General features: G+C 47.8%; 1 protein-coding gene across 1 annotated transcript; it reads right to left on the minus strand.

Annotated features, from left to right (window-relative positions):
- Positions 1-2562: 2562 nt before the first annotated feature.
- On the minus strand, positions 2563-24265 carry Batf (basic leucine zipper ATF-like transcription factor). The gene is made up of 3 exons (XM_052185386.1): positions 23957-24265; positions 21592-21696; positions 2563-3118 (listed from the first exon to the last, which is right to left on the minus strand). The coding sequence occupies exons 1-3, from the start codon at positions 24017-24019 to the stop codon at positions 2909-2911; spliced, it is 378 nt and encodes a 125-aa protein (XP_052041346.1). The 5' UTR covers positions 24020-24265; the 3' UTR covers positions 2563-2908.
- Positions 24266-25273: the final 1008 nt, after the last annotated feature.

Consider the following 25273-nt stretch of genomic DNA (forward strand, 5'->3'; position numbering starts at 1 on the left):
GATGGGCTGCAGCTAGAGGGCTGTCCCGCCCCCACCTGCACTGATAAAATTCCAAGGTGTCTAAAAATCCTAAAGTTGAAGCTGGCACTTCAGGGCAAACATGAAGTCATCTTTTCCAGAGAAGAAGAGAACAGTATTTAGGTACTGAGACCTATAACATGGGACGCTCATACTTTGTCCCGGGTCAAGCAGATGTTAGGGGCAAATCCGGCCCATCCATGTAGTTTGTGGGTCCATCGATTATTTTAGAAATTGGAGAAAAGCGTGGTAGAATACATTTGTAATTCCAGCACCCAAAAGGTTAAGGCAGAAGAATTGCTTCAAGTTCAAGGCTAGCCTGAGCTATTTAGTGCCAGGCCAGCCAAGGTTATATAGTCAGATCCCGCCTCAAAATAGACAACTCATAATCCTAAAACTTGGGTTTCAATGCTGAAGTGTGGTTCAGTGGCAGAGAATTTGCCTACCATGTTGGAGGCCCTGGGTTCCATCCTCAGTACTGGAAAGGGGGAAACACACACACACACACACACACACACACACACAGAGGCAGGAGGGGGGAAACTCAAATAGGAATTATGATTTTTAGCTTGTCTTTCAAACTGGGAGATAAATGTAGGAATCATTATGGCTAAATTATAGCATGACCCTATTGGATGGAACTGCAGAGACATGACATAATCTTTTCATCACGGTGTCTGCATGTGCCTAAGAACTGGTCCAGCTGGGGTGAGTATGAGGTGTCATTCATTCCTGTCCTAAGCAGCTAGGTTGGGAAGTGTGTGCTCAGCAGCTGCCCTTCCCAGACCCTGTGTAGAGAGACAGCACCTCAGCTGTCTGCTCTTTAACCAAGCTGATCAGAAAGGGGAAGTGAACCACCCAGGGTCATTAGAAAGCGGGGAATGAAAGGGGAAGAGAAGCAAGAAGTCTCTGCTGAGAGATGGGAACAGCGCACGCACACGTGAGCTCGCATTTCAAGTGCTGGCCCCAGGTTTCATTCAGAAGATGCCTGAGCCTGTCATGTGCCTCGTGCGGGGTTTCTAGGGGGAAATCACCATGCTACAGCAGGGGTGGGGGAGACACCTCTGACTGGAAGGAAGCCTGCCTAAGAAAGGCCAAGTTGTAGTCAGCTGCAAAGAAAACTGAACCTAGAGTCCTGTGTGTTAAGATGATGACAGAGAGATGACACACGGGACACCTGAAGTGAGTGGCTTCATTCTGGGGCCGCTGGGCGGGAAAGAGAGGGCCAGGACCCCCAAATCCCGGTCCTGTTGGGAACTGAAGAGAAGGCCACTCTCCCTCACTCATCCCAGACATATGGAGTCTCTGCTCTGGAAGGGGGAAGCCCCCATTTGCTGTTTTGTTGGGAGACCAAAGATTAGAATTCCAGAGATGGAATTGAAGGAAAAAGGAGTGCTCAGTGAGGTGTCCTGAGCAGTTCCCCAAGACTCTGAATCAGGCTCAGCCTAGCCCCACTCTGGGGCATGCAGAGGCAATGGCTTCAACGATGAGAGCCCACTCCGTCCCCACTGTGATGATTGCTATGAGATCATAAGGAAGTCACAGGCAGGAGGCAGGTTTGTCAGGCCTCGATGAAGTTTAATGCTCACATCAGTTCCACGCTGCCCTCATCCAAGAGGGTAAGAGACACTTGGGCAGGGACCTTCAAAATGAGGCCTCAAGAGAGTCAGAGCCCCTGACCAACAGGTCAGGACTTGCTAACAAACATGGGGCTGACTCCTCTGTCCCCTTCATGAGAGCATGGCAGTTGAAGGTGGCTTCTACTGATTCTGCCATTCTGAGGGAATACGGGCTGGGCCTACAACAGAAGCCTGGCCCCGGGCTATCTCCCTCGTTGGTGTCCAGTCAGTCAGCAGAGACTAGGGAGGTGGATAGGCTCCAAAGCAGCCTGTGAGGAGACAGCTGGTCTTGCGCCTGGGCAGTGCTGTGGGTAAAGATATAACATGAAGACCAACAGACTTGTGGCCTGGGGACTTCTGAGAAACAGGCAGACATCAAAGGGAAACCAAATATCGGCTCCAACCAGATGCCCTAACTGACCATAGCCCTGAGCTACTAAACCTTGAGGCACTCAGTGCACAGGTGGCAGTCACCCTATTTTCTAAGGGCATCTTTGGCAGCGCATGGCAAAGGGCTACCTACGTCTTGAAAGGGAGGCATGGCCTTTGTGTTACTCACATTCCTGGCCTGGATCCCTGCCCACGGCATCCTTGAGACGTGACTGGATGGCTGTAGCAGCCAGGAAGGTATGCCCATGGGAGAAACTGAGATTCCCCTTTAACTGTGGAGTGACCGGCTCCACCACTTAGAGGAAGCACGGGGCAAGAGGCACCATTGGGGAGGTCACACTGAGCAGGTCTGTGGAGGAGCGTGAGGGAGATATCTAGAGGTTGAAGGTGAGTTGGAGAGACCAGTTTCTCCAACTGGAATTCTCAGAGTCTGGAAAAACTCCCTGAAGCCAAGGAGGAAAACCAGGTGCCAAATTAAGAGAAAGTTGTTCGCAGGACGCTGACAGGGGAAGTGAGGGAGGCTGCTTTCCAGGGCTGGTTTCTTAGAAAATATTTATTTAGAAAACTATCCATCCCCTGCCCTCCTCCCTCTGTGTTGTGCATTTTTGGGCATCATCCATAACACTCCGGGGTCGTCTTGTCATTTTCCGGGTCCAGTACATTGGCTTGACTTCCCTGGGAGAGTCCAGTCATTGACTATACTTTCCTGGGAGGCCTTAAGTCCCTCTGACCACTATAGTTCTTGTGCTCAATACTTGTCCAGGCCTCTGCCACTGGGCCTCTGGGTAGAGGGCAGCCGGCCTCAGGTGGCATCCCCCTTCAAAGGACCATGGACGGGGGTAACATCCGACCAAGGCTTTGTTCTCCTCTTCTCCAGACGCTCAGGGCTGGAATCGTGGCGAGCTGATGTGAGGCTGGTGGAAGGCATGGGCGCTGTATACCACCTCTGGGGGTGAGGGGGTGCTGCTGGCCAGCACGGAGCACAGGGGCTCGTGGCTGCTCAACACTGAGGTGAAATACTTGAGCTCCTCCGTGAGCTGTTTGATCTCTTTACGCAGAGCCGCATTCTGTTTCTCCAGGTCCTCACTCTCCTGTAAAGAGATAATCGGCATGATGACTGGTGTCAGGGGAGATGGGAAGGTTGGTGGGGCGGGAAGGTTGTACATGGGGGGGCTAAAGTTTTCCATCAGCACAGTCATGAAGAGGGCACCTGAGAATTCCTGTGCCCATGAGGATGTGTGCATGCGTACATATAGATGTGTATGGGGGCACCTATGTAAGGATGTGGGTGTGTGTAAATATCAGGTTGACTCGTGTGCAAATGCTGATTGTGGGCTCTTTTGACTAATAGGAATAGCAACTTCACATAATCTGTCTCTCCCGTCACTATAAGAAAATGCTGGAGGGTGGGTAGTTTATTTAGATCAGAGTTCTGAAGGTTTAAGGTTGTGGCAGCTGAGGGGTGCATGGGGGGAAAATGGATGGGCAAGTGGGTAGCGTAGAATAGGCGCTTGTGTGTAAGAGAGAGGGGAGGCTGGATTTCTTCAGCAATCCACTTATGATTCCCAGCTCCAGCCCTCACACATGAGAGACAAGCTGGGCATGGTGGCACAGACCTGGCATCCCAGCGCGAAGCTTGGGGAGGCAGGGGGATTGGGAGTTCAAAGCCAGCCCAAGCTAGAAAGGAACTACAGCGAATCCCTTTCACCCTGTCTCTAAGTAGATGTGTATACAGGCCTGGGAGACATGCCTAGGGTGCATGAAGCAATGGCTCCTTAGGTTTACTCTCCAACACTGAAAAGGAAGAAAGGAAGGGAGGGAGCAGGGAGGGAAGAAAACCCGTAGAAGAGAAACTGAAAGACATTAGTACTTCTTAGTGACATAATCTCCCCCTCACGGGCACCACCACCCCTCAACACTGCTGCTTCACTAGGGACCAAACACACATACAAGTTTGGTGGGGACAAACCTCAGAAAACCTCTCGTGTGTGTGTGTGTTTATGTATACATACACACACAAACATGCCTATGTATATATGCCTTTAGATTGAGCATGGTAAACATATGCCAAGAGAAACTGGCAGTCGGGCCAGCCCCAGAGGGAGTGGAAAGCAGTTTGTGAAACTTTGTCTGCCGCTTACTTGCCAGCACACACCAAGGGCCCTGTGTCTGCTGCGTTTGCCTCGCACACTGTGCCCAGGCTAGGGTGTTTACAGCCTTTCTGGATACTGAGGATCTACGATGGACTTGGCGTCCTGTTCTGCTCCCTCCTGCCCACAACTGTGGGTTTTGCAATCCTGTTCCAAGCCAGCCGTAAACCTTGGACAATACCCAGAAGACACTATGTGCTTCCCTGTCCCCGTAAAGCTCTGATGAAGTTTGTCAACATAGGAAGAGATTATCAATAAATAATCACAGAATGGAACATTTATGACAATATACTATAATCGGAGTTATTTAAAACGTATGAATTGTTTATTTCTGGAACTTTCCATTCAGTATCCTCACACCACAGTTGACAGTGGATAACTAAAACCATAGAGAGTGAAACTTCAAACAAGGAGGAGTCCTGTGCTCTGTCAGTGTAGAGGCAGCAAGCATTTGATCCAGGAACATCTAGTGTTGTAGGGACTGCGTCATTTATCAGCCACCACAGCGCTCTGGCATAGACTAGTTGCTGAGAAACCATAGCGTCTCCAGACAATGGGCTTCCCGGACCGGAATCTCACCTCAGCTCAGAAGCTTGCAGGCAGCTCTTCTGCAGAGCTGGGATCTGGGGAGAAATTTGGACTCTGGAATCTGGGATTTTTCTCTTCCACATGTGTTTGTGTGCACACATGCAGGGCTGCAGATGCACATGTGGGTGGCATACACATGGAAGGCAGAGAGGGTGTTTGATCTCCCACAGGCACCTTCCACATTCTGTTTGGGAGAGGGTGTCTCTTTGACCTGGAACTGCTAACCGTCCACAGGTTTTCAGAGCTCTGCCTCCAGTCTCACCACTGCCCACATTCCCGACACGTACTCCCTCACCCACTTTTTGTTTGTTTGTTTGTTTTTTGTATTTTTTTTCAAGACAGGGGTTCTTTGTATAGCCCTGGCTGTCCTGGAACTCACTCTGTAGACCAGGCTGGCCTCAAACTCAGAAATCTGCCTGCCTCTGCCTCCCAGAGTGCTGGGATTACAGGCGTGCGCCACAACTGCCCGGCCAAAATCTGAGCTTTTAACAGGTGCCTTAGGTTGTTTTAACGACCAGGCAAGTTTGAAAACCCTAGTTAAATATGATACAAATAACTAAAGCCCGCTTTAATTATGTAAGCATGTATTAAATGGGCCAAATGAATGTAAATGTTTGTTGGCTGACTGGCTGATACCATCAATTGTTGGCATGAGAGTGTTGACTCATAAAGTCCAGCGGTTAGCAGATGTATGATAACTTGACATTTAAAATTTGCCCTAAATGATCCAGCAGGAGTGCGCTGCAGGCAAGGAGAGATGGGATTTATCAGTTATACTGCCCATCACCTAAACCCAGTACAGGCGGGGTTTCCTTTTTTAAGTTGTGGAGGAGCATATGGGACGCTGACACTACTCAGCAAGCTGGCTTCCATTTCTTTTGAAGGTCAGATGTGAGGTGCTCAGTCTCAGCGACATTCTGAACGCTTTCTGAGCTAAACCAAGTCCCCTCGTCTGATGCAAAGGAAACCCCCATCTCTAGAGCTGGGTGAGGGAAGCCGAAAGCTGGATGGTCAATCCCGGGCTGCGGTCCCGCAGGCTGGGGCCAGCTGGGCATTTCACTGGTTTTTGTTTTCTGGCACATCCCAGAGGGAGGTCAGCCCTTTACCAGGAAGGCGGCGCCCCTTTACTGAAAGGTGGGCGAAATGAACCTGGTGGGGCGGTATGCTCAGACGGGAACTGGGGCCCGGAGTCCTGGCCCTTTCCTCGCCCCCTCTGAGAGTTTCCACTGGTTACAGCATTTACTGTAAGTTCCGTGCTCTGAAGAGCCTGGGCAAACCCCAAGGCAGCAAGGAGGGACGGACTAGGTGGGCGGGCTCCGATCGTCTCCCCGCCTAGAGGCAGGCCTAGTTTTCGGGAAGTGACTTCAGGGCAAGTCACTAGTAATCTCTGAGGAGCTCCAGCCGGCCTTCTCCTGTCTCCTCCTGGGCCTACAGATGCCAAAGCCCACGCGGGGGGTGGGGGATGGGGGGGTGGGGGGTGGGGGGTGGGAGGTGGGGGGAGGTAAGACCTGACTAACCACTACCTGCTGCTTCTAACCATGAGGCAAAGTTTGTCTTTGCCTCTTAAAGCCAGACTGCTACTTGCAAGAGAAATGTCTGTAAGCTGGTGGGGGGGGGGGGGGGGAGAGGGGGGGAGGAGCTTGCAGACACTGGCCACCTCCTAGAGAAAGAATGACTTGCAGGAGGAAGTGGCTGCCCTGGGCCCCATCCCTATAGGCTGCAGAGGGCAGCAGGGCCTCTGGAGAGGACTCATATAGCTAAAAGGACAGTTGGGGTTTATCCACAGAGACAATGACTATCCCCTCCCCCACCCCCTCAACTCCCGGTATGGGAAGGGACCGAACTCAGTGAAGGAGAGGAATGAGGGGGTGTGTGAAGGAAATTTTCTTCTACCAGGCAGTGAGGAGATAAGTGAGCCTGCCTCCCTCCTGGCTCCACCTTAGCCGGCTCTCTTCACCTTTCAGAATGGGGTTAGGCCCATCAGGGTTCTCACAATGTCTGCAGCAGTCAGTATGGCCAGCCTACCAAAAGGCTACCGAGACCTGGAGCAAAACCATACTGTCCAGGTTCTTAAGATGCCCACAGGCTGGTGACAGCAGCTATGAGAAGGTGCTGTGGTCCCCTCACATGTGTCTCCTCAGAAGCACAAAAGCTTCGAACATTGGATCCAATGACCAGGAAGTTCTGGGCTCCGGTTGGATTCCTTCCTTGTGCATCTCCTGTACTGAGGGTCTGACTATAGGAGTAAGCTGAGGTCCTCCAGGAGCAAGGAGAAGTCCTCAGTCCCCTGTGCCTGCGGTGCCCTCCCAAGGGATAGCACAACATCCATAATACCACTGGCTCAGTTGGCCACGCCCCTGAAGCCACAGAACCGCCTACTTCCATCTGCCACTCTGGAAGAGCCCTCCATTGAGGGTGCCATCTTTCAATAGGAGCCAGGCCTGGCCCCATGACCATGGTGACCACTGGTGGTCTTGGCTGGGTGGCCCCAGGAGGATTCCTTTTTCCTATTGGATACTGGTTGGTTCACCTGAAGACAAGATGACTAGTCCAAAATGATCCTTAACCGTAGCCTGACATTCCTGACATTGGGTCCTCCAGGGAGCACTAGCAACACTGGTGACAGGCTCTAACTAGATCTGGGCTAAGCTTGCCATTTGGCTGTTAGAGGCTCCACGGGGCTTCTGCTGGGCAGCTAATGCCAACAGGAATGGGGGTGTCTCCGGTTTGCCCTTGAATTTTCCAGTATTTCAGAGTCCAAATTGGCTACCTAAATGTAGACTAGAGTCTAAATTCCCCAGCCTTTTGATATTTTTGTGCACCTATGTGTGTGTGTAGCACCATAATTTAAACAGATGTTGTGTATATAGTATACACATATTTTATTTTACTTTTTTGAAAGTCTTATTATGGAGCTTAGCTGGACTGGAATTGACTATGTGGACTAGGCTGGTCATAAGCTTACAGAGATCATTCTGCCTCTGCCCCCTGAGTGCTGGGGTTAAAGGAGTGTGCCCCAGGACCCAACCTTTTATGTATTTTATAGCTATCATAATATTTAATCTTTGTAACACCACTGCATAACATCTCCCTTTTACAAAAGAGGGGAAACTGAGGCACAGAGAAGCTAAGCAACGCGCGTCAGAAGGTCACACAGCTTGTAGGCTGCAGCACAAATGCTTGCCCTTTTTCTCCTGCCTTGGGAGCCTGTGAGCTTGGATTATCTCAGGCTGTTCACTGACTGAGCTCCCGGTTTCCCAACCTCAAGCTCATCCAAATGCTAAAGTTCCCAGCTCCCCCTCCCTCACCTGGAAGGTCACCTGATGCCACTTCTGTCAAGAGCTGGGGGTGACTGAGGAGGAGGCTTCCTGAGGCGTGGGAACATTCTGGGAAATCCCCTATTGGAGGGTCTGAAGAGGAGGTCACTCAGAGCTCCTGAGTGATGGGGAATCCCCAGGCTGGTCCCTCAGCCCCAGGCAGCTGAGCTGGAGAGAGATTGGGAGCAGCTGGCACCTCCTGGCTGGGGTCCAGCCTGAGCTCAACAGGGGGGGCTCAGCAGGGACTCCCCAGGCATAGGCAGTACTCTCGGCTCCATTCTGCTCATAGCTAACTCTTGAGGGCTTTGACCTTCCTGAATTTTCTTTAAATTTTTTTATTGTATTTTATATGCATGTCTTCATGCATGTATGTCAGTACACCATATATGTGCCTGGTGCCTGGTCCCTGTGGAGGCCAGAAGAAGGTGTCAGATCCCCTGGAACCGGAGTTACAGATGGTTGCGAACCACTGTGTGGGTTCTGGGCATCTGAAAGAGCAGCCTGTGCTCTTAACCGAGGAGCAATCGCTCCAGCCCCACCCTCCTGCATCTTCTAATAGCCATTTCCAGAGGATGAAATAACCTCTGTGTGTGTGTGTTTTTTTTTCTGCCCGAAAGAACATGCATGCTGTTGTTGGCATGGTGACCTTCTAACTCACATGGCATTTGAAGTTGGTGCTACCATGTGCCAGGCATCAAGTACACGTGGCAAGTGGAACCCACAGTTCTTGACGAGGGTTTCCAACGGAGAGGTGGGCTTGCTCCCCAGGAGAGGGAGGACTAGGCCTCCATCTGTCACCACTGCCTTTCATGGAGGGGAGAAGTCACCACACTTTGGGTGCTGTCTTCATTCAGCTCCTGGCCATCAATAGCTGGTCAGACACACCAGTCACACTCTCACGGTCCTGTCTGTAGTCACAGGGTCGGAAGGATGTCACCTGGGCCTCCTTTTTCCATGGGAGGTTGGCTCACTCAGTGTTCTCCCCAAACACCCCACTGCCTTCAGCTAGAGAGACCCAAATACCCAGCCTCCTTGCACCTGGGGCTAAGTGTGTGTGTGTGTGTGTGTGTGTGTGTGTGTGTGTGTGTGTGTATGTGTGTACATGATATGTAGGTAGAAGGACCAATCCATCCTCCTCCAACACAGAGTGAGGCCTGGAGGGTCAGCAGCCATATTGCAGCCTGGAGAAGAAAGCCGGGCGGATGACGGTGACAGAGACAGAGGACTTTGTCTCTCCTGTCTGTAACCTTCTTTCCATTTCTGAGCTTCTTGGTATGTGTGAAAAAGAAAGCAAGGCTTGCTGCTGCCTCCCCTTGATGGCCTAATTATTACCGGCGGCTGACGGAAATCCTGGTGGATGGCTTGCTACGAGGGGACCACAGGAGGCCCAACATGGAAAACCAAAGAGCAGAGGCTTGAAGTGTCTGTCAACCTCGAGGTTCTGGGACAGAGGCCATGGAGGTATACGCACATAGCTATATGGACTCATTCCACACCAGTGGTTCTCAGCCTTCCAAATGCTACAACCCTTTAATACAGTTCCTCAGGTTGTGGGGGATCCCCCCAACCATCAAATTATTTCCATTGCTACTTCATAACTGTAACTTTGCTACTGTTATAAATCGTAGCGTAAACATCTAATATGGGGGGTCACTACCCACAGGTTGAGAACTGCTGCTCCACACGTGTGCTGTGTGCGTGTGCCCCGACGACTTCAGCCTGTGGCTCATCAGCCATTTCTGATGCCTCAGGTTTCTTTTGGCCCAGAGTCTCTGCCATTGGTCACTCTCCCCAGGCCATCCCAGCCTCTGCTTTGATTCACACATCTCCAAGGTCAGGGGCTTGGGAAGGTCTCCTGCACCCTGCCCTATCTCTGTCCTGAGGTCGCTTTCAGCTTGCACTATTTCTTCTTTCCTTTCCTTTCCTTTCCTTTCCTTTCCTTTCCTTTCCTTTCCTTTCCTTTCCTTTCCTTTCCTTTCCTTTCCTTTTCCCTTTCCTTTCCTTTCCTTTTCCCTTTTCTTTCTTTCTTTCTTTCTTTCTTTCTTTCTTTCTTTCTTTCTTTCTTTCTTTCTTTCTCTTTCTTGTTCTCTTTCTTTCTTTCTTTCTTTCTTTCTTTCTTTCTTTTTTTTGGACAAAGCGCCTTTTAAGCTGTGTGATGAAGAAGCACACATATGCAGACTCCACACTGACGACTCCACCCCCTGTCCCTTGGAAGGCCAATTTCATTGTTCTGTACAGGGTGTGGGTATTAAGAGTTTAAAAAAAAATACTTCCCTGGTGAGCCCAGTGCTTAGCCAAATTGAGAATCACATTCACTGCAGATTCTTACAAAGAGCATAATAGCATAACTAATCATTATTAAATTTATCTCATGTCTTATCTCAACAAATATATTTTCTTCTTTTTCTTTCTTGTTTTGTTTTGTTTCTCTGTATAGCCCTGGCTGTCCTGGAAATCACTCTGCAGACCAGGCCTGCCTCTGCCTCCTGGGTGCTAGGATTAGAGGTGTGATCCTCTACCCAGCTACGTTAAACATATATTTTCATAGGTAGCCTAAAACAAAGAATCTTAGGAGCTGAATGACATTTTCTAAGTTAAAATTTTTCTAGAATACTTTCAAGTTTAAAGGCGATAGATTATTGGTGAAAACGGAATTCAGAGCAGTTTTTAAAGTGTTAAACTTATTAATTGTTAATTGTGTGTGTGTGTGTGTGTGTGTGTGTGTGTGTGAGGGCAGACACAAATGGGCTGAGGCAGGCCCTTGGAGATCAACGGTCGCCTTCCCAGAGTCAGTTCTGTGAGTTCAAGGGCTCAAACCCACATCAGTGTCGGCAGGCTGTGCTCCAAGCACATTTTTACCACATGAGCACTGCCCTGGTCCCAGCACACCTGGACCTTGGGATGGAAAGGCAAGAGGTGGGGCTCTGTGTGAACTCACCAGTTAAAACTCCCTTAGGATTGGTAAGCTCCCCCCAGGGCAGAGAAGGAAGCTGCCATTGTCTACAGGTTGGTCTTTGGTGGTAGGACAGAAACAGCAGAAAGTAAATGCTCAACAAAATCATGTTACTTACTTGCTAGCTCAGAATGTGACAATGCTTGTGACGGTGTCTACTGAATGGACGTATGGCATCTGCGAGGCTAGCAGTGAGTGTTTAACCCAACATTCCAGCTGCTTTGTAACAGTTACAAAATAATCTAAGAGGTTCCTTTTTCAAAAGGTCCGGCCATATAGAGAATAGCACCGCCTCAGCTGTGAATGTAATTCCCCTCCTTTGTATTTGCTTCCCCCCCCCCCGCCCCCATCAGACCAACCAAAGGAGGCTGAAGCAGATTCTGTGGAAGGACCTTGGGGTGAGGCGCCGTCTGTAGAGTTTCATGAACCCACAGACAGAAGAGCATAGCTCTTTCTTACAAGTGACAAGACACCAGGTTGATTTCTGGGTCAAGGCTGGCTTCTGCATGGGCTGAGCAGACAAACCAACGTCCCAGCTGGAGTTTTGCTTTTCTCCCTAGTAGAGATGAAAATTCTTACATTTCCTTCTAATTCTAAGGCTTAGGAGGCTTAGGTCTCTTAGGAGGTCTAGGCTTAGGAGGTCTAGGCTGGGTGGGGAGGGATGGGAGTGGCTTGGGGGGATGGTAGGGTGGTAGGGTAGTAGGGTGGAGGATGTAACCTGATACTGTTGTCCTGATTAATGGCAAGCTGTCAAACTGCCTTGTTTATATTTATACCACAGACTTGTGCTTTCATCAGCCTTGGCCAGAGAGAAGCATCTGTCTGCTATGGTTAACAGTTAACGTCGAGAAAGCTCTCATCTGAATGTGATGTGGCCAAAAATCTCACTGCAGCTGATGTTACTTGACAGAATCAGTGAACAATCCAATGGGCAGTGTTAATTGGACTCAGTGGATTAAAACACATACACACACATACACTACACACACACACACACTACACATATACCACAATATAACACACACACACATACGCACACATACACATACATACACACACATGTATCAGAGGATGTGGTTCAGGGAGGAAGGAAATGTGCTGGTGAGAGTGGGGCAGAGAGTGATCAATATGTACTGCTTATATGTATGAAACTGTCTAAGAATTTAAAAATAATAAAAGCTGGTCTATCTAAAACAGTCTAAATTGAGAGCAATCCCCAGCCTGGGTCACAATGATCTTTGTGCGCTCCGAGTTCCTGCCCTCGATCCTTGCACTACACACATGGTTTATCCCTGTCACTCCAGCTCTGCTTCACCTTCCTTTTCTGATGCATTGTGTTGTGTTTGGCCCCAAGGCTCTGCCATAGGTCCGCTTTCCCAGGGTCTTCCCAGACTCCTCTTTGATTTGCACTTGATCCTCAGTGTCAAAGTGTTTTTCATGATGTGTAGCTAAGGAGATCCTGTATTTGGTTTCCAGACCTACAGTTGAATGTAAGGCCCCATGAAACCAAGAGCTTAGGCTTCTGCGCTGGTCACACACACAGGGGTCTGGCGGATACTTGCAGAGCAGGTAAGTCATTTGGACTAGTGGGAGCTTCAGAGCTGAGGCACTGCTCTGCCCTCACTGGAGCCTGCTGGGGCTCCCAGCTAATCAATGAATGTGAGGCACCATCACGTGTCACTGAGCCCTTCCAGGTGCTGGGAATGGCCTTCTGGTCCTAAGAAATTTGTCTCTCAGCTTGGCTTTGAACTTTCTTGTTCCCTTGCACTTGTGAGTGATCCAGGTCACTGTTCTTGGTTCTCCCAAGTTTTCTGGGGATGGCTCAAGTTCATCTGCTGTCCTGGTATGATATTTACTAGGACTCCTTTTCATTCCCCAAAGACTTCCAGCTTAAAGGATAAATTATGATCTTTTACCAAAACCTGACAATGATCTGACAATGATATCTTCTCTCTCTCTCTCTCTCTCTCTCTCTCTCTCTCTCTCTCTCTCTCTCTCTCCATATATATACATATATATACACACACACACATATACATACATTATATATACATTATAACTATATTAAATATTGTTAATTAATTTGAGATAGGATCTCACTATGAATTCCTGATGGCCTGGAACTCACTATATAAACCAGGCTGGCCTTGAAATCAGAACCATCTGCCTCCTGTGTGCTGGGATTAAAGGTACGCACCACCATGCCTGGCCTTCAAGAGCTTTTAAGATGTAAAACACCCATGATCCTAGCTCCTGACACCTGTTTGCATTTCCTCTAGCTAGCCTCCTGTCCTTGAAAACAATGTACTTCTTTCTGTAGAATTCAACTCTGGTGCAAAGACAATTTATCTTTGCCTTTTTTTTTGTAACTCTGTGATGGCTCTACTATCACAAATACTGTATTTCACGGCCACTTCATCAAGTGCATGATCAAGCAATTTACTTGAAATGGTTGCCTGGTTTAGGACATGCTGATGGCTGTCAAATGTCTCGGTTGTGAATAGAAATGGCACCTTGGTGCATCCACACTGGGCTCTGACTTTACTCTCTTCTCTCCTGGGATGGATTTTTCAGAGATTGGGGGGTAGGGGGGAGTGCATTGTCAACCCTCCAGTTTTAAGTAGGAATTGTTACAAGGGTCGCGTGAGACAGCATAACCTACAGTGAGTGCCTGCCCCCAAAGGACTACAGCTGCTGAGATGTAGCATTGTTGGATCTGATGCCAACCAGAGCAGGCACAGAGAAGCACTGGGTGTCAGGCTTTCTAACCCAAACAATCATGCCAACTATTTTTGTGAAGATTTATTAATGGCATCTTACAGGTGTAAGTTGTCAATTTCTAAGGAGGAAAAAAAAATCTTAAAAAATTAAAAGAGCCTTATGTGCCAAAAATCAAAAGGGGTAATTATTCTACTCAGGGGATATCTGGCAAGTTCTGGGTGTCATAACTGGAAGGAGAATGGTTTAGTGGCATCTACTGGGTAGAGTTTTACATTTTGCAGCATATAAGACAACTGTATAGTAATTATCAGAATTATTAGAAGACTGGGGGTATAGGCCTATAATCCCAAGCTACTTTGGAAGTCAAGCAGCAATATTGAAAGTCCAGTGCTGGCCTAGGCTGTAAATGAGTTCAAGGCCAGCCTGGGCAGCTTTGTGATACCTTGTCTCAAAACTTTAAATGTAGAGGGGAAAAGAGGGGGGAAAGTTCAGTGGTAGAGCGTTTGCCTGACATGCATAAGGTCTCAGGTTTAATCCTTAATACCAAGGAGAAAGAAAAAAATATCAGACTGTCAATCACCCCAAGGTTGAGAAACCCTGTCTCAGTGTGTATTGTTTTTGTCATCAAAATAGAAAATTAGGTTATTTTCATTTGGGTAGAAAAAATGTGTGCAAGCTTTCTGTGTATAGTTTCTGCCAACTTAGTGATGGGTGTCTTGATGTTTTTCTTTCAAAGGATGTTTTTTTCTTAGTATACATATTAAATCATCATGTATTTAATTTAATGGCAATATAATCTTCAAAAATATCATCAGCCTTTTGAGGTCCTGCCTCTACATCTTCTAATTAAAGAGGCTTTTAAACTCTAGGCCTAGGCTGGTGAGATGGCCCAATGGTTAAGAGCACTGGCTACTCTTACAGAGGAGTTCAATGCCCGTACCCACACAGCATCTCACAATGGTCTGCAACTCCAGTTCCATAAGACCTGCCACCCTTGTGACAGGCAGGCAGGCAGAACACCAATTGACATACACATATATAAATAATTCTTTAAACTCTAGGCTTTAGCCACTGTAACTCCTTGTATGGTCTCTTGCTGTTAGTGAATGCTTTAGAAGTAATGAGAGTCTTGTTGTGTAAGCATCCCAACCATCAGTCAAGGGTTAGCTTGGCTAACCCTTTGCAAAATGATAGATAGGAACAGCAAACAAAACAAAACAAACAAAACTTCAAACAAAAACAAAACTAAGATTATCACAAAACAGATGCAGGCTGGTGGGGGGGGGCAAGAACTTGGGGTCCTTTTGTGTCCCCAAGAAAGACACTGATTTCCTCATTGGTAACATGATAGGTTAGCCTAAAATCCCTGAGTTTCTGTTTTTAATGCTTTGATCCTATGATCAAGAGAACGTGACCACATTATTGGCATTTCCTCTGCACACCATTATGTGGCCCCATGATGAGACTGGAAAGACAAGCAGAAAGGAACCTTTGTCCTGTGGACCACTCCACTGCTGTGGGAAGCAGGAACCAAACAGAGGTGATACTGAGGAGGACCTCCTGACAACACCTGTTGGATGGAGTAGCTGTTGGTTTGTGACCTGGTGCCAACAAGCCAGTTTAGCTAGGCATTCTTCAAGTCCAGGGCCCTCCCACCCTAACAGACGAGCCATCGTCCTTGGATAAGTCGTTGAGGTGGTAAATTGCTTTGGCATATTCTTCCCCAACTAAAATAGTTGATCTGTAAAGACTCTGCAACTATTTCTGATTGCTTAAACGGCACATATACACCATAATAAAACTGCAAAGAGCACCAGGAGGAAGACAAGCTACCCAAACCCAGGCACTCAGAAGTAAGCACCATTGGTATTTTGGAGACTATGTTTCCATCCCCAAACCCTCAGGCTTTACATTAGCAGATGGTGCTGTGCACACGCCCCCTGGCTTGTTTAACTCAATTCAGCCTCACAGACATCTTTCTAGGTCTATACACATAGATCTCCACCGTCCCTTCTAGTGCCAGCCTCAAATTCTATCGTAGAAGTGGATCGCAGTCTGTTCAGTACCCTGTTAGCCATCTGCCTAGTTTTATGGCATCCATAAAGTGTTTACTGTTCAGTTATCCATGTTCCCAGCATCCTCATCAACTTTGCCTTACACTGTTACAATCAGGAGTACTGTGTACAATATTAGAATGGAACAATCTTCTAAAAACTAGTATATAAATATTATATATACATATATATCACATATTTATATAGAGAAAGATCTTTATATACCCACACATATACAGCCAGATAAAGAGATAGAGAGAGAAATAGAGAGAGAGAGACAGAGACAGAGACAGAGAGACAGACAGACAGCAGATACTGTCTTTACTTTCGTGACAAAGCCTAAAGATGAGCAGGGAAAAATAAGAATTTCAGAGGGCATTACTTAAATAGAAACAAAACAAAACAACAAAACAAAACAAAATCTCAGTAAGAGATGCGAGGGAGCTACAGATAGATGTTTATGTTTACAAGGGAGGGCTCTGAAGTTCAAGCTATCTAACCTTCGGTAGGTTAATTCATACAAAGATTTTTTTTTTCTATTTTGCAGCTCACTGCACTGGTAGGTCACTCAGTGCACAGAACCATAGCCAGGTGATCAGTGACAACATCTTAACTAGAAATTCAGAGTGAAAGAGATGCCAGAGAGGCATCTGATTCACTGGCTTTATAGTCAACCTTTTTAAAAGGTGAAACTAGCCAGACATTCATTCATGTTTTATTATTTTTACAGATCTATGGATTCATTATGTTAATAAACCTCAGAACATGGTCTCCCAGAGACAAAGAACTAGAGAAATGTTGGGGTATCCTCACAGTCTCCCCCCGGCCACCTCAACAGGTCAAGAGCAATGGCCCTGGGAGCTAACATCTTTGGTAGTTTCTCAAAGATTTAATTTTCCTCCAGCTGTCCTCACTTTTCACAGCACCAGCTCAGTCTATGTGATTTTTCTGTCTTACACGATATTACACATCACAGACATCTCTTGTCCTGCACTGTGGTGAGGAGCCCACAGAAACCATCTCTTGCCTTGTCTCCAGGAAAAGGAGCACCGTGTTCTCCAGTCTCTAGATCCGGCATGGGTGATCAAGCTACCTTGCTTCAGTTCACCCAGGAGACCAGACGTCACTGGCTAACAGGACACCCCAGAAGACTCTGATGTCCAACCCCTACCTCCTCTGCTTGGAGGCTTCTCCAAAGCAATGCTTTTAAACCGATCCCAGTTCTTTCTCTCCCCGTGACACAAGACACTGACTGAAAGTCCCCCTCTGCTGGAAGATACCAGAGAGCTTCCACTCTCAACAGGCTGGCTGGCCACAGGAAAACAACTTGCCATTCCTTACTGTGTTCCATCTAGTAAGTTCCATGGAGCTTAGAGTCACTCAGATCTTAGCTACTCCTCCTAACTGATATAAAAAGAGATTAAAAAGGCAGACAACACCTCTCTTGTCTTTCAACTTCAGTGTTACTTTTTAGAAACAACATCAATAAGTTCAGGTAATCCATTTGAAACTTGCTTGTATACCTAGGCTCAGGCAGATTAAAAGTGTGGCTTGGAGCAAACCAGACACTCTACTTGGACTTTTCTTGCTTAAGAGTCTGGGAGCGTGGGTCTGGTAAGTTGGCTCAGTGGGTGAAGGTGCTTGCTGCCATGTTTTATGACTTCAGTGTGATCCCTGAAACCAACACAATGGAGAGAGAGAACTCACTCCCTTGGGTTGTCCTCTGACTTCTCCACATGCGTGCACTTCCCCCCATATCAATCAATCAATCAATCAATCAATCAATAAATAAATAGCTGCAATTTAGAAAACTTTAAAGAGGAACTGGAGAGATGGTTCATTGATTAAGGTCATCTACTGCTTTTGCAGAGGACCTGAGATCAGTTTCTAGCACCTATGGCCATGGGATCAATACCCCCTTCTGTCTTTTATTGGCACCGACACTCATATACATATACCTCGCCTTCTATAACTTAAGAAAAACTATTTTAGAAAAGGAAACGATAGTTTTTCCACATTCAAATGCAACTCATTTGAACACTCACACACTCAGAATGGGCCAATAACGATCATTCACCCCCCCCTTCTCCTAATGAATATTTAACTTGCTTCCAGTCATTCAGAGGCACTGCACCTGCCTGGCCACGTACAAGACCCTGGGTTCCATCCTCAGTTCCTCTAAACAAAAACCAAGAGAAACAAACTGCAACAATGACTCCCACTCAGCTCAGAGAGCCCTGGGATGCTCACCGTGTGGGCAAATTCTAGACTACACACTGCTGGGAGACAGGGAAGGTGCACCGGCCACCTGAGTGGGCCTGGTCAAGCTGCCATCATAGGGCGTTATAGCAACTTGCCCCGCTAAGGGAATGTGGGTGTCACCCTCCCTCTCCCTTGGCCATTTCCTGGGTTAGCTCCATCTCTCACCTCTGTCAGCCTGGCAGGGAAGTCTCGCATTCGCCCTCATGGGCGGTTTCCCGAGGAGGCCTGCACACTTCCTTACATGCTTAGGTACATTCTGTTTCTCCCTTTCTGTCACTTTATAACCATTTTCCTCATCATAGAGTTTCCACATATGCAGTAAACACGCCTTTTTGGCTCACAAGCTTTCTAGATAATTTCCTCACGGCTTTCCATTTGCCTTTGACTTTTGCACATAATATTTTGACCTATGTAGACATTAAAAAAAAGTCATCCTTTTTTCAAGATGGGTCTCCCTATGTAGATGAGGTTGGTCTTGAGCTCCGAGATCCACCTGCCTCTGTCTCCTAAGATTAAAGGCCTGTGACGCCATGCCCAGCCAAATTTATTTTTTGATGTCTACATGAATCATATTTGTATATCAATTTTATTATTTTTTATCTTATTTGAAAAATTTCATGCCAAGATAGATTTTCAAATCTCATATTTTCCCCCAAGACTTCTTTAGTTTCCTTTAAAAAATATTTAAACTGTCTGTGCGTTGCATAAGGAATGAGGAGGGATCCAGCCTTTTGTCTCTTTAAGTGACTTGCCAGATGCCCCAACTCTATTTATTGGATAATTCGACTTCTCTGACTGTTGAAATGCCATCCTAATTATCTTATGTTTATATCTGTGTCTTGGAAATCATCACGCACATCTCATAATTAGAACAGAATCACAAATGCATTATGTACAGACTTAGTCAATGCTGGGGACATTGTAACACGGTCGTCCCCACCTCTGTCATTTAGAAAACAATCAGCGCACCATGCTTGATGACAAGACAGATATTCAAAATGCTTCATAGTAAGTATCTCATACTCCCACAGAAGAAGTTAGGCAGCAGAGACCAGGGGGCTGAATTTACAAGGAGGCAGCCTGCAGCCAGAGACAGGGAGGCACTTCTCCTGTGTCAAGAGGGAGGCAGCACTCTGCTATTAGAAGTGGCTGGAGGACCTTTTGCCTGGAGTGAGTGCTGCAGAGGATTCTCAGGTATCAAATGTCTGAGCTTTACAGCTGTTATGAAGTCTCTCAGCACTGAGATTATGTGGAGGAAAAAGTACACACATTCGTGTGTGCATGTGTACCTGTGTGTGCACGCATACCCACGCAACACACACAATACATACATATAATATGTGCATATGTACATATATGTGCCTGCTCAATCTCAGTTTTCATGCTCCTTATACTATTATTATAACTTTGATTACACTGAATCTTTTGAGTATTTACTGCATGCCAGGCACCATATTGAGCTTTTCACCTGCACTGTCTCTATAAGCAATTCCCGACATTTCCCATTCTGCAGATAAGGGCCCAGAGTTTAAAGACCATGCAGAATGTAGGTGGGCCTAGTCCTGCAGATAGCAGATGGCAGAGCGGGTGGTTCAAGGCTGGCCTCCCTGCCCCACAGAGGCTGAGCTCAGTTTTCTTCTTTTAATATTGCAAACGTAAAGGGTTATAGGAGTTTGCCCAGCCAGCACATTCTCTACTTGCACAGCAAATAATTTATCATATTGTAAGTGTGGCTTTGTTGCTCTATGGAATATTAAATAAGAATCAGACCCAGGTAGAAAAAGTCAGCTTAAAACAGTGTTGTGAGATTTTAAGCCCCAAGGAAATCACGAAGTGTGAGTACTGGGACAGACACCGAACGCTCAGACTGCTGGTCTGTTTGTACTGACTGCTGCTTATTCTTTTTCTTGTTAGTTTGACACATATTTGCCAACTGAAAATGATGTTAGCATGTACTGGAGGATATATTAAGAACCTATCAAACAGAACACAAGCACAGGCAGAGAAGCTAGGACATACCGTTCTCAGTGTCCTTACAGCTAAAAGAAGTGGCGTTACCCTCCTCTTTTGTCTTCTAAAACTATGTGCTACTTATTCTTTTGCCATGTGTGTACATGTGTGTGGTGTACATGTGCTTGCTTGTATGTGGGCATGTGTGTACATGGATGCACATGCATGTGTGAGGCCCACTGTTGACGTCAGGATCTTTCCCAATCACTCTCCAGCTTCTGTATTGAGAATTGAGGCAGAGTCTTTTGCTGAAGCTAAAACTTGCCATTTTGGCTCATCTGGCCAACGTACTCTCAGATTCCCCATCTCTGCCTCCCATGAGCTGGGAGTCCACTGTCAGGATGCCACATCCACTAAGCCTTTCAGCTTTTTTTTGTTTGTTTGTTTTGTTTTTTGTTTTTGTTTTTGTTTTTGTTTTTGACACAGGCTCTCTATATAGACCTGGCTATCCTGAGGCTCACTATCTAGACCAAATTCATAGTTCATATGTAGACCTACTTTTGCCTCCTGCCCATTTGACTGTTATGTGGTTTCTGGTGAGTCTGACCCTCATGCTTGAACGGCAAGCATTTTATCCACTGAGCCGTTTCCCCAGCCCCAGTCATGCTAAGCATTCGTGTCATTATCGGCGTATTTGTATTTGGCGAGTATTGTACTTTTACCATCGAAGGGAATGTCTAGAATATTAGCAGTCTGGCAATGTTTCAGAAGGAAGGTCAGGAAGAAGGATGCAGTGAAGAGGGAATGGCTGAGCAAGAACACAGTGAAAGGGGCAGGCCGTAAAGAGAAGAGGTATGAAGGTCGGCGCGTTGTGCCCAGTCAGGACTCAGGGTTGCTCGTCCAGGCTGTGGGTCTCCCAGTGGGACTGCAGCTCATCCCCTCCGTTAGAAAAGGCTAAGACTATTGGCCACTCGATCAGGATGGTGATTGTCCCAAGTAAGTGATTTGAAACTGTCTTTAGCAGTCCCTAGAGAGACCATTAACAATGGAAGTCTCAACACAGAACTTTCTTGATACTCAGGGAAAAAATAAGGGCACCAACACTGACCTCCTTCTCCCAAAGGCAAACGTGCCAGGGTGGCAGACCACTGCCTTCCAGAGGGATACGCAGTGCAGCCCTGAAAGACTGGGTTCCCTGAAGCACTTAACATCAGACTTCCTTTCAGCTTCAGTGTTCTGCACGCGGTGGCTCAGGACGGACGACACCCTATCTGCTGTCCCTTTCCACACAGGTGGCTCAACCTCCCGTGAAGCCTTGAGGCTGCGCATCCACCCTTATACTCCTGGGCTAGAAAGGCTCAGTCTCCGGTGCTGTTCTCTGCTACCAAATGTGGTCATCCATGCATGGGGGAGGGGAGCCTTTCCTCCCCCCTACCTGCCCCTGAAGACCTTGCCCTCTTCTTACTCTTCCCCACAGACTTAGCTCCACCACAGCAGAATCCTCAAAGCTGGACGGGCGTGGGAAGCAGCACTTAAGGGCAGGAGCTGCTAAGATGTGTGGGGACTCACCAGGTGAAGGGTGTCGGCTTTCTGTGTCTGTCTCTGCCGGCTCTTCTGGGCAGCGATGCGATTCTTCTCTCTCCTCTGAACTTTCCTCACATCATCGGATGAGTCCTAGGAAACAGAGATAACAAGGGTAGGTCCGACCATTCCTCTTAGTCAAAACTTCCTCCCTCCCTTTCTCCTTCCCTCCTTCCTCCCTTCCTTCCCCGTCCTCAGTTCTTTTTGTACCATCCATCCCCTTATTCACGGCCTGTACCCAAAGACATTTTCCCCAGCATTCCCTGCTACCTGCCCTTGGGTTGCCTATGGTCTTCTTATGATCAAAGGCTACTCAAAAGTGAAGAGAAATTGAGGCCTCAGAAGGGCTGCTTTGGGAAACACCAGTTAAGACTTCCCCATCACTCCTGCTCTCTCCAGAGCTGCTCTAGCCTTACTCTGTGTGTGTGTGTGTGTGTGTGTGTGTGTGTGTGGTGTGAGTGTGTGCACGTGTGTGTATACATATGTGTGCATGTGAGGTGTGTGCATGTGCTTGTGTGTATATGTGCACATGTGTGTGTGTGTGTGCACTAGAACCCTCTTGATGTCCCTTTTGCTATTTTCCTTGAGAACTTTGCTGACTTCTGTACCAGCACTTTCCGAGGCACTATGAGACAATTCCCCAGCTCTCTGAGCAGGTACAGTCTTTTCTATTTAACACAGTATGAAGCTGAGGTTCTCCTCCCTGGTGTCCAAGCTCATGGCCATCCAGGGGTAGACATCTTCTGGTGCTGATTCTAAATCTTTTCTGAGAATTCCCTCCTGACTACTAATTTCACTGTGCTGCACCCTTAGGCAGAGGGCGCCGCCCCAGATCTCTCTTTCTTCTTTTATTCCTTCCTTCCTTCCTTGTGCAGCCATCTTGGGAACTTCCTAGTCCTGAACAAGATGCCTGCTACAAATGAGGTACCAAAAAAAAAAAAAAAAATCAATGTATGAAGTACAGGTCGCCTGCCTTAGTGACACACTGACCAGTGCCTTGGAGGACAAGGTGCTCTTTGGGTGCCCTCTAAATATATCCTATAGAAGCTCAGGGAGGAGAAGGCCTTCTGCAACCCCTACCCTGTCACCTGCCTCTGCTGGCTTGAATGGCAAAGATCCTTGGGTCAGACTCTGATTCTCTTCCTTCTTTACTCAAACTTTCCAGGTCATTCTAGGAGGTGAACATTGGGTTAGAGAGGGCAAGGATGCGCTCTTCCTATAATGTGCCAAGGGACTAGGTTACCACGGAACTGTGAGTAATTTCCTTCTTAAGAAGACTAGGGTACCATCTTCCAGGCAGGCTGCATCGCTCTGATGCCACTGTGAGTGAGGGACTATCTCCCTCTTGAGGTCTTCACCAGTATGGCTTCTGGTGAGGGGCTTGTGACATGAGAGCAGCCCCCCTGGGTGTGGGTGAGGGAAGCACTCTACCTCTGAGCTACAGCCCCTCCCAATATGTGTGCTAAGGAGAGCATGTAGTTTTGAAGATGAGATGTAAAAAAGTTTAATCCGTGGGTCTATGCTGGACGAGGAAGAGAAATTTCTAGAGCAAAGGGTACCAAGAATATGGTAGAGAAACCCAGAAACTACAAGGTGAGAACAGCATCCCAACTGAGGCATCTCTCAGATGGAAACATCTTGGCTTGCTATATCAATCAAGAGTCTAAGAGTCTCAGAATCTTTCCCTCCACCCCTGGTTTCTCAGGGGTGACATTAGCTACTAGTGAAGGTCTCTAACAGGCCACCTGGACCATGGCTTTCTTTCTTCTATCTGGAAGCCACAGGGAAAAAAAGATATAGGTTGTAGCTTTAGCTTCCCTCCCACTGGCTGTTCTGGTTACAGAGGCAGTCCGCAGGCAGATCTCCCCACTCTTCTCCTCCAGTCTACCTTGCTTTGGTTTATTATATTTCTCTTCCCTGACCTCAGTTCTGTCTTGCCGCTTGGCTCTTCCTGGAAAGCTACTGCTCTAGGATTTGGGTGGAGCCCGCGGCAACGATCTACTGGAACATTCCTCTGCTTACAGTTGACCATACTTCTAAGTTCTGTGATATTCATCCTGCCCCTGAGCCCCTGAGCCCCTGAGCCCAGCTTCCTAGAAAGTTTCACGGTGGGAACCTAAGCGGCAGAGATGAGGAGTACCGCTCGGAAAGAGAGGCTTTTGTGGCGGGATGAGAAGGCTTCACCACTTGGACCTCTGTATAGCAGACGCCACAAGTACAGTGTCTGTTAGAGAGCTCTGCTACTTCCTTCCCCCGCCAGAGCTCCCTGGGCAGGACAGGGGAGCCTGCCTCTCCTCTACCACCCCAGGAACATCAGAAGGCAGGGCATGGGGGTGGGCTGGGGTGGGGGTACCTGTTTGCCAGGGGGAGGAGAGCGGCTGAAGCTGGAATCACTGCTGTCGGAGCTGTGAGGCATGGTTCTAATCTTCCAGGCTGTCCCACTCCGTCCCAGATGCCTCTGGGCAAGCTTCTCACTAGCTGGCTGCTAGGGGGCCACCAGCACACCACCTTCCACAGGTACCTCCCCCGCTTGCCCCGCAGCTACCTCTGACAGACCCCTGCGTCCTCCTCTCTCTGGGGTGCAGAGGGACTGCTCCCCACAGGGACATCTCGCTTGCTTTGGGGCTTGCGCACAGGCCTTCTCTTGTGGTTTCTGGTAATTCAAGCTGGAAGTCACATGGGCGGAAACGTCAACAAGTTAGAAGGTAGTTAGAGAGAAAATACACATCTGGGAAAAGACCACAGAATTAGGTGAAAGAAACACCACACACACACACACACACACACACACACACACACACACACACACACACACACACACCTGGTATCTTCCGGCAGTTTGAAAGGCAGAGCAAGTGCTCTTCAATTGATGAAGATAAAGGAGAAAAACAGCCCGGCAGGGAAAATCCCCAGCCAGAATTAGCAAGTTCTCTGCTGCTGTCAACATGGCAGAGAGCGGAGAGCAGCAGGAAAGGGCCTCCAGGTCACAGGCCTTGCATTTTAACCCTAAATACAGTAACAAGCCTGGGAACCCTTTCTGGGTTTCACCAGAAAGCAGCTGCCCCCCCCCCCCCCCCCTGTTTTCGGCCAGACCTTCCTCATTCACTTACAGGACAGTGAAAGAAAGGAGAGTACTGCCTTTTACAGAGTACTGTCTTTTACAGAGTACTGCCTTTTACAGAGTACTGCCTTTTACAGAGTACCAAGCCAGGCGTTAGAGTCTCGGGGAGGCTCTCCAATGGGCGCTAGAGAAGTTTACTATCTATCCCCTGTCCTCTTAGCAAGACACTTCCATTCTCCCTAGAGAAAGGATATCTTCTGTGGAGAGGTTCCTTTGGGAGTTCAAGGTTGACCTTGAGTCTTCAGGAGTCCACGATGAGGTCAGAACCCAACAAGGAGAGAATGTCAAAATGAGTGACAGGGGCTCTGCACTTGGAGTCACATGGACCATGACTGACGAGAATCCACCCAACCCCCATCCCTGCTTCCCACTCCCACCCATCCCCTGCCCCCACCCCAACACCTGCCATGCCTACCACCTTTCAGGGCTTCTGCAATGAGGGATGACATTTTGAATAGGGATGTGTCCCTCCCCTCGCCCCCCCAGAAGCATGCTGTGGAGATGGTTGTGCTTGCCATGTGTCCCATGACGTGAACATGTCTGTAGTTT

The sequence above is a fragment of the Apodemus sylvaticus genome, chromosome 6, assembly GCF_947179515.1.
Source record: "Apodemus sylvaticus chromosome 6, mApoSyl1.1, whole genome shotgun sequence".
Taxonomy (NCBI): domain Eukaryota; kingdom Metazoa; phylum Chordata; class Mammalia; order Rodentia; family Muridae; genus Apodemus; species Apodemus sylvaticus.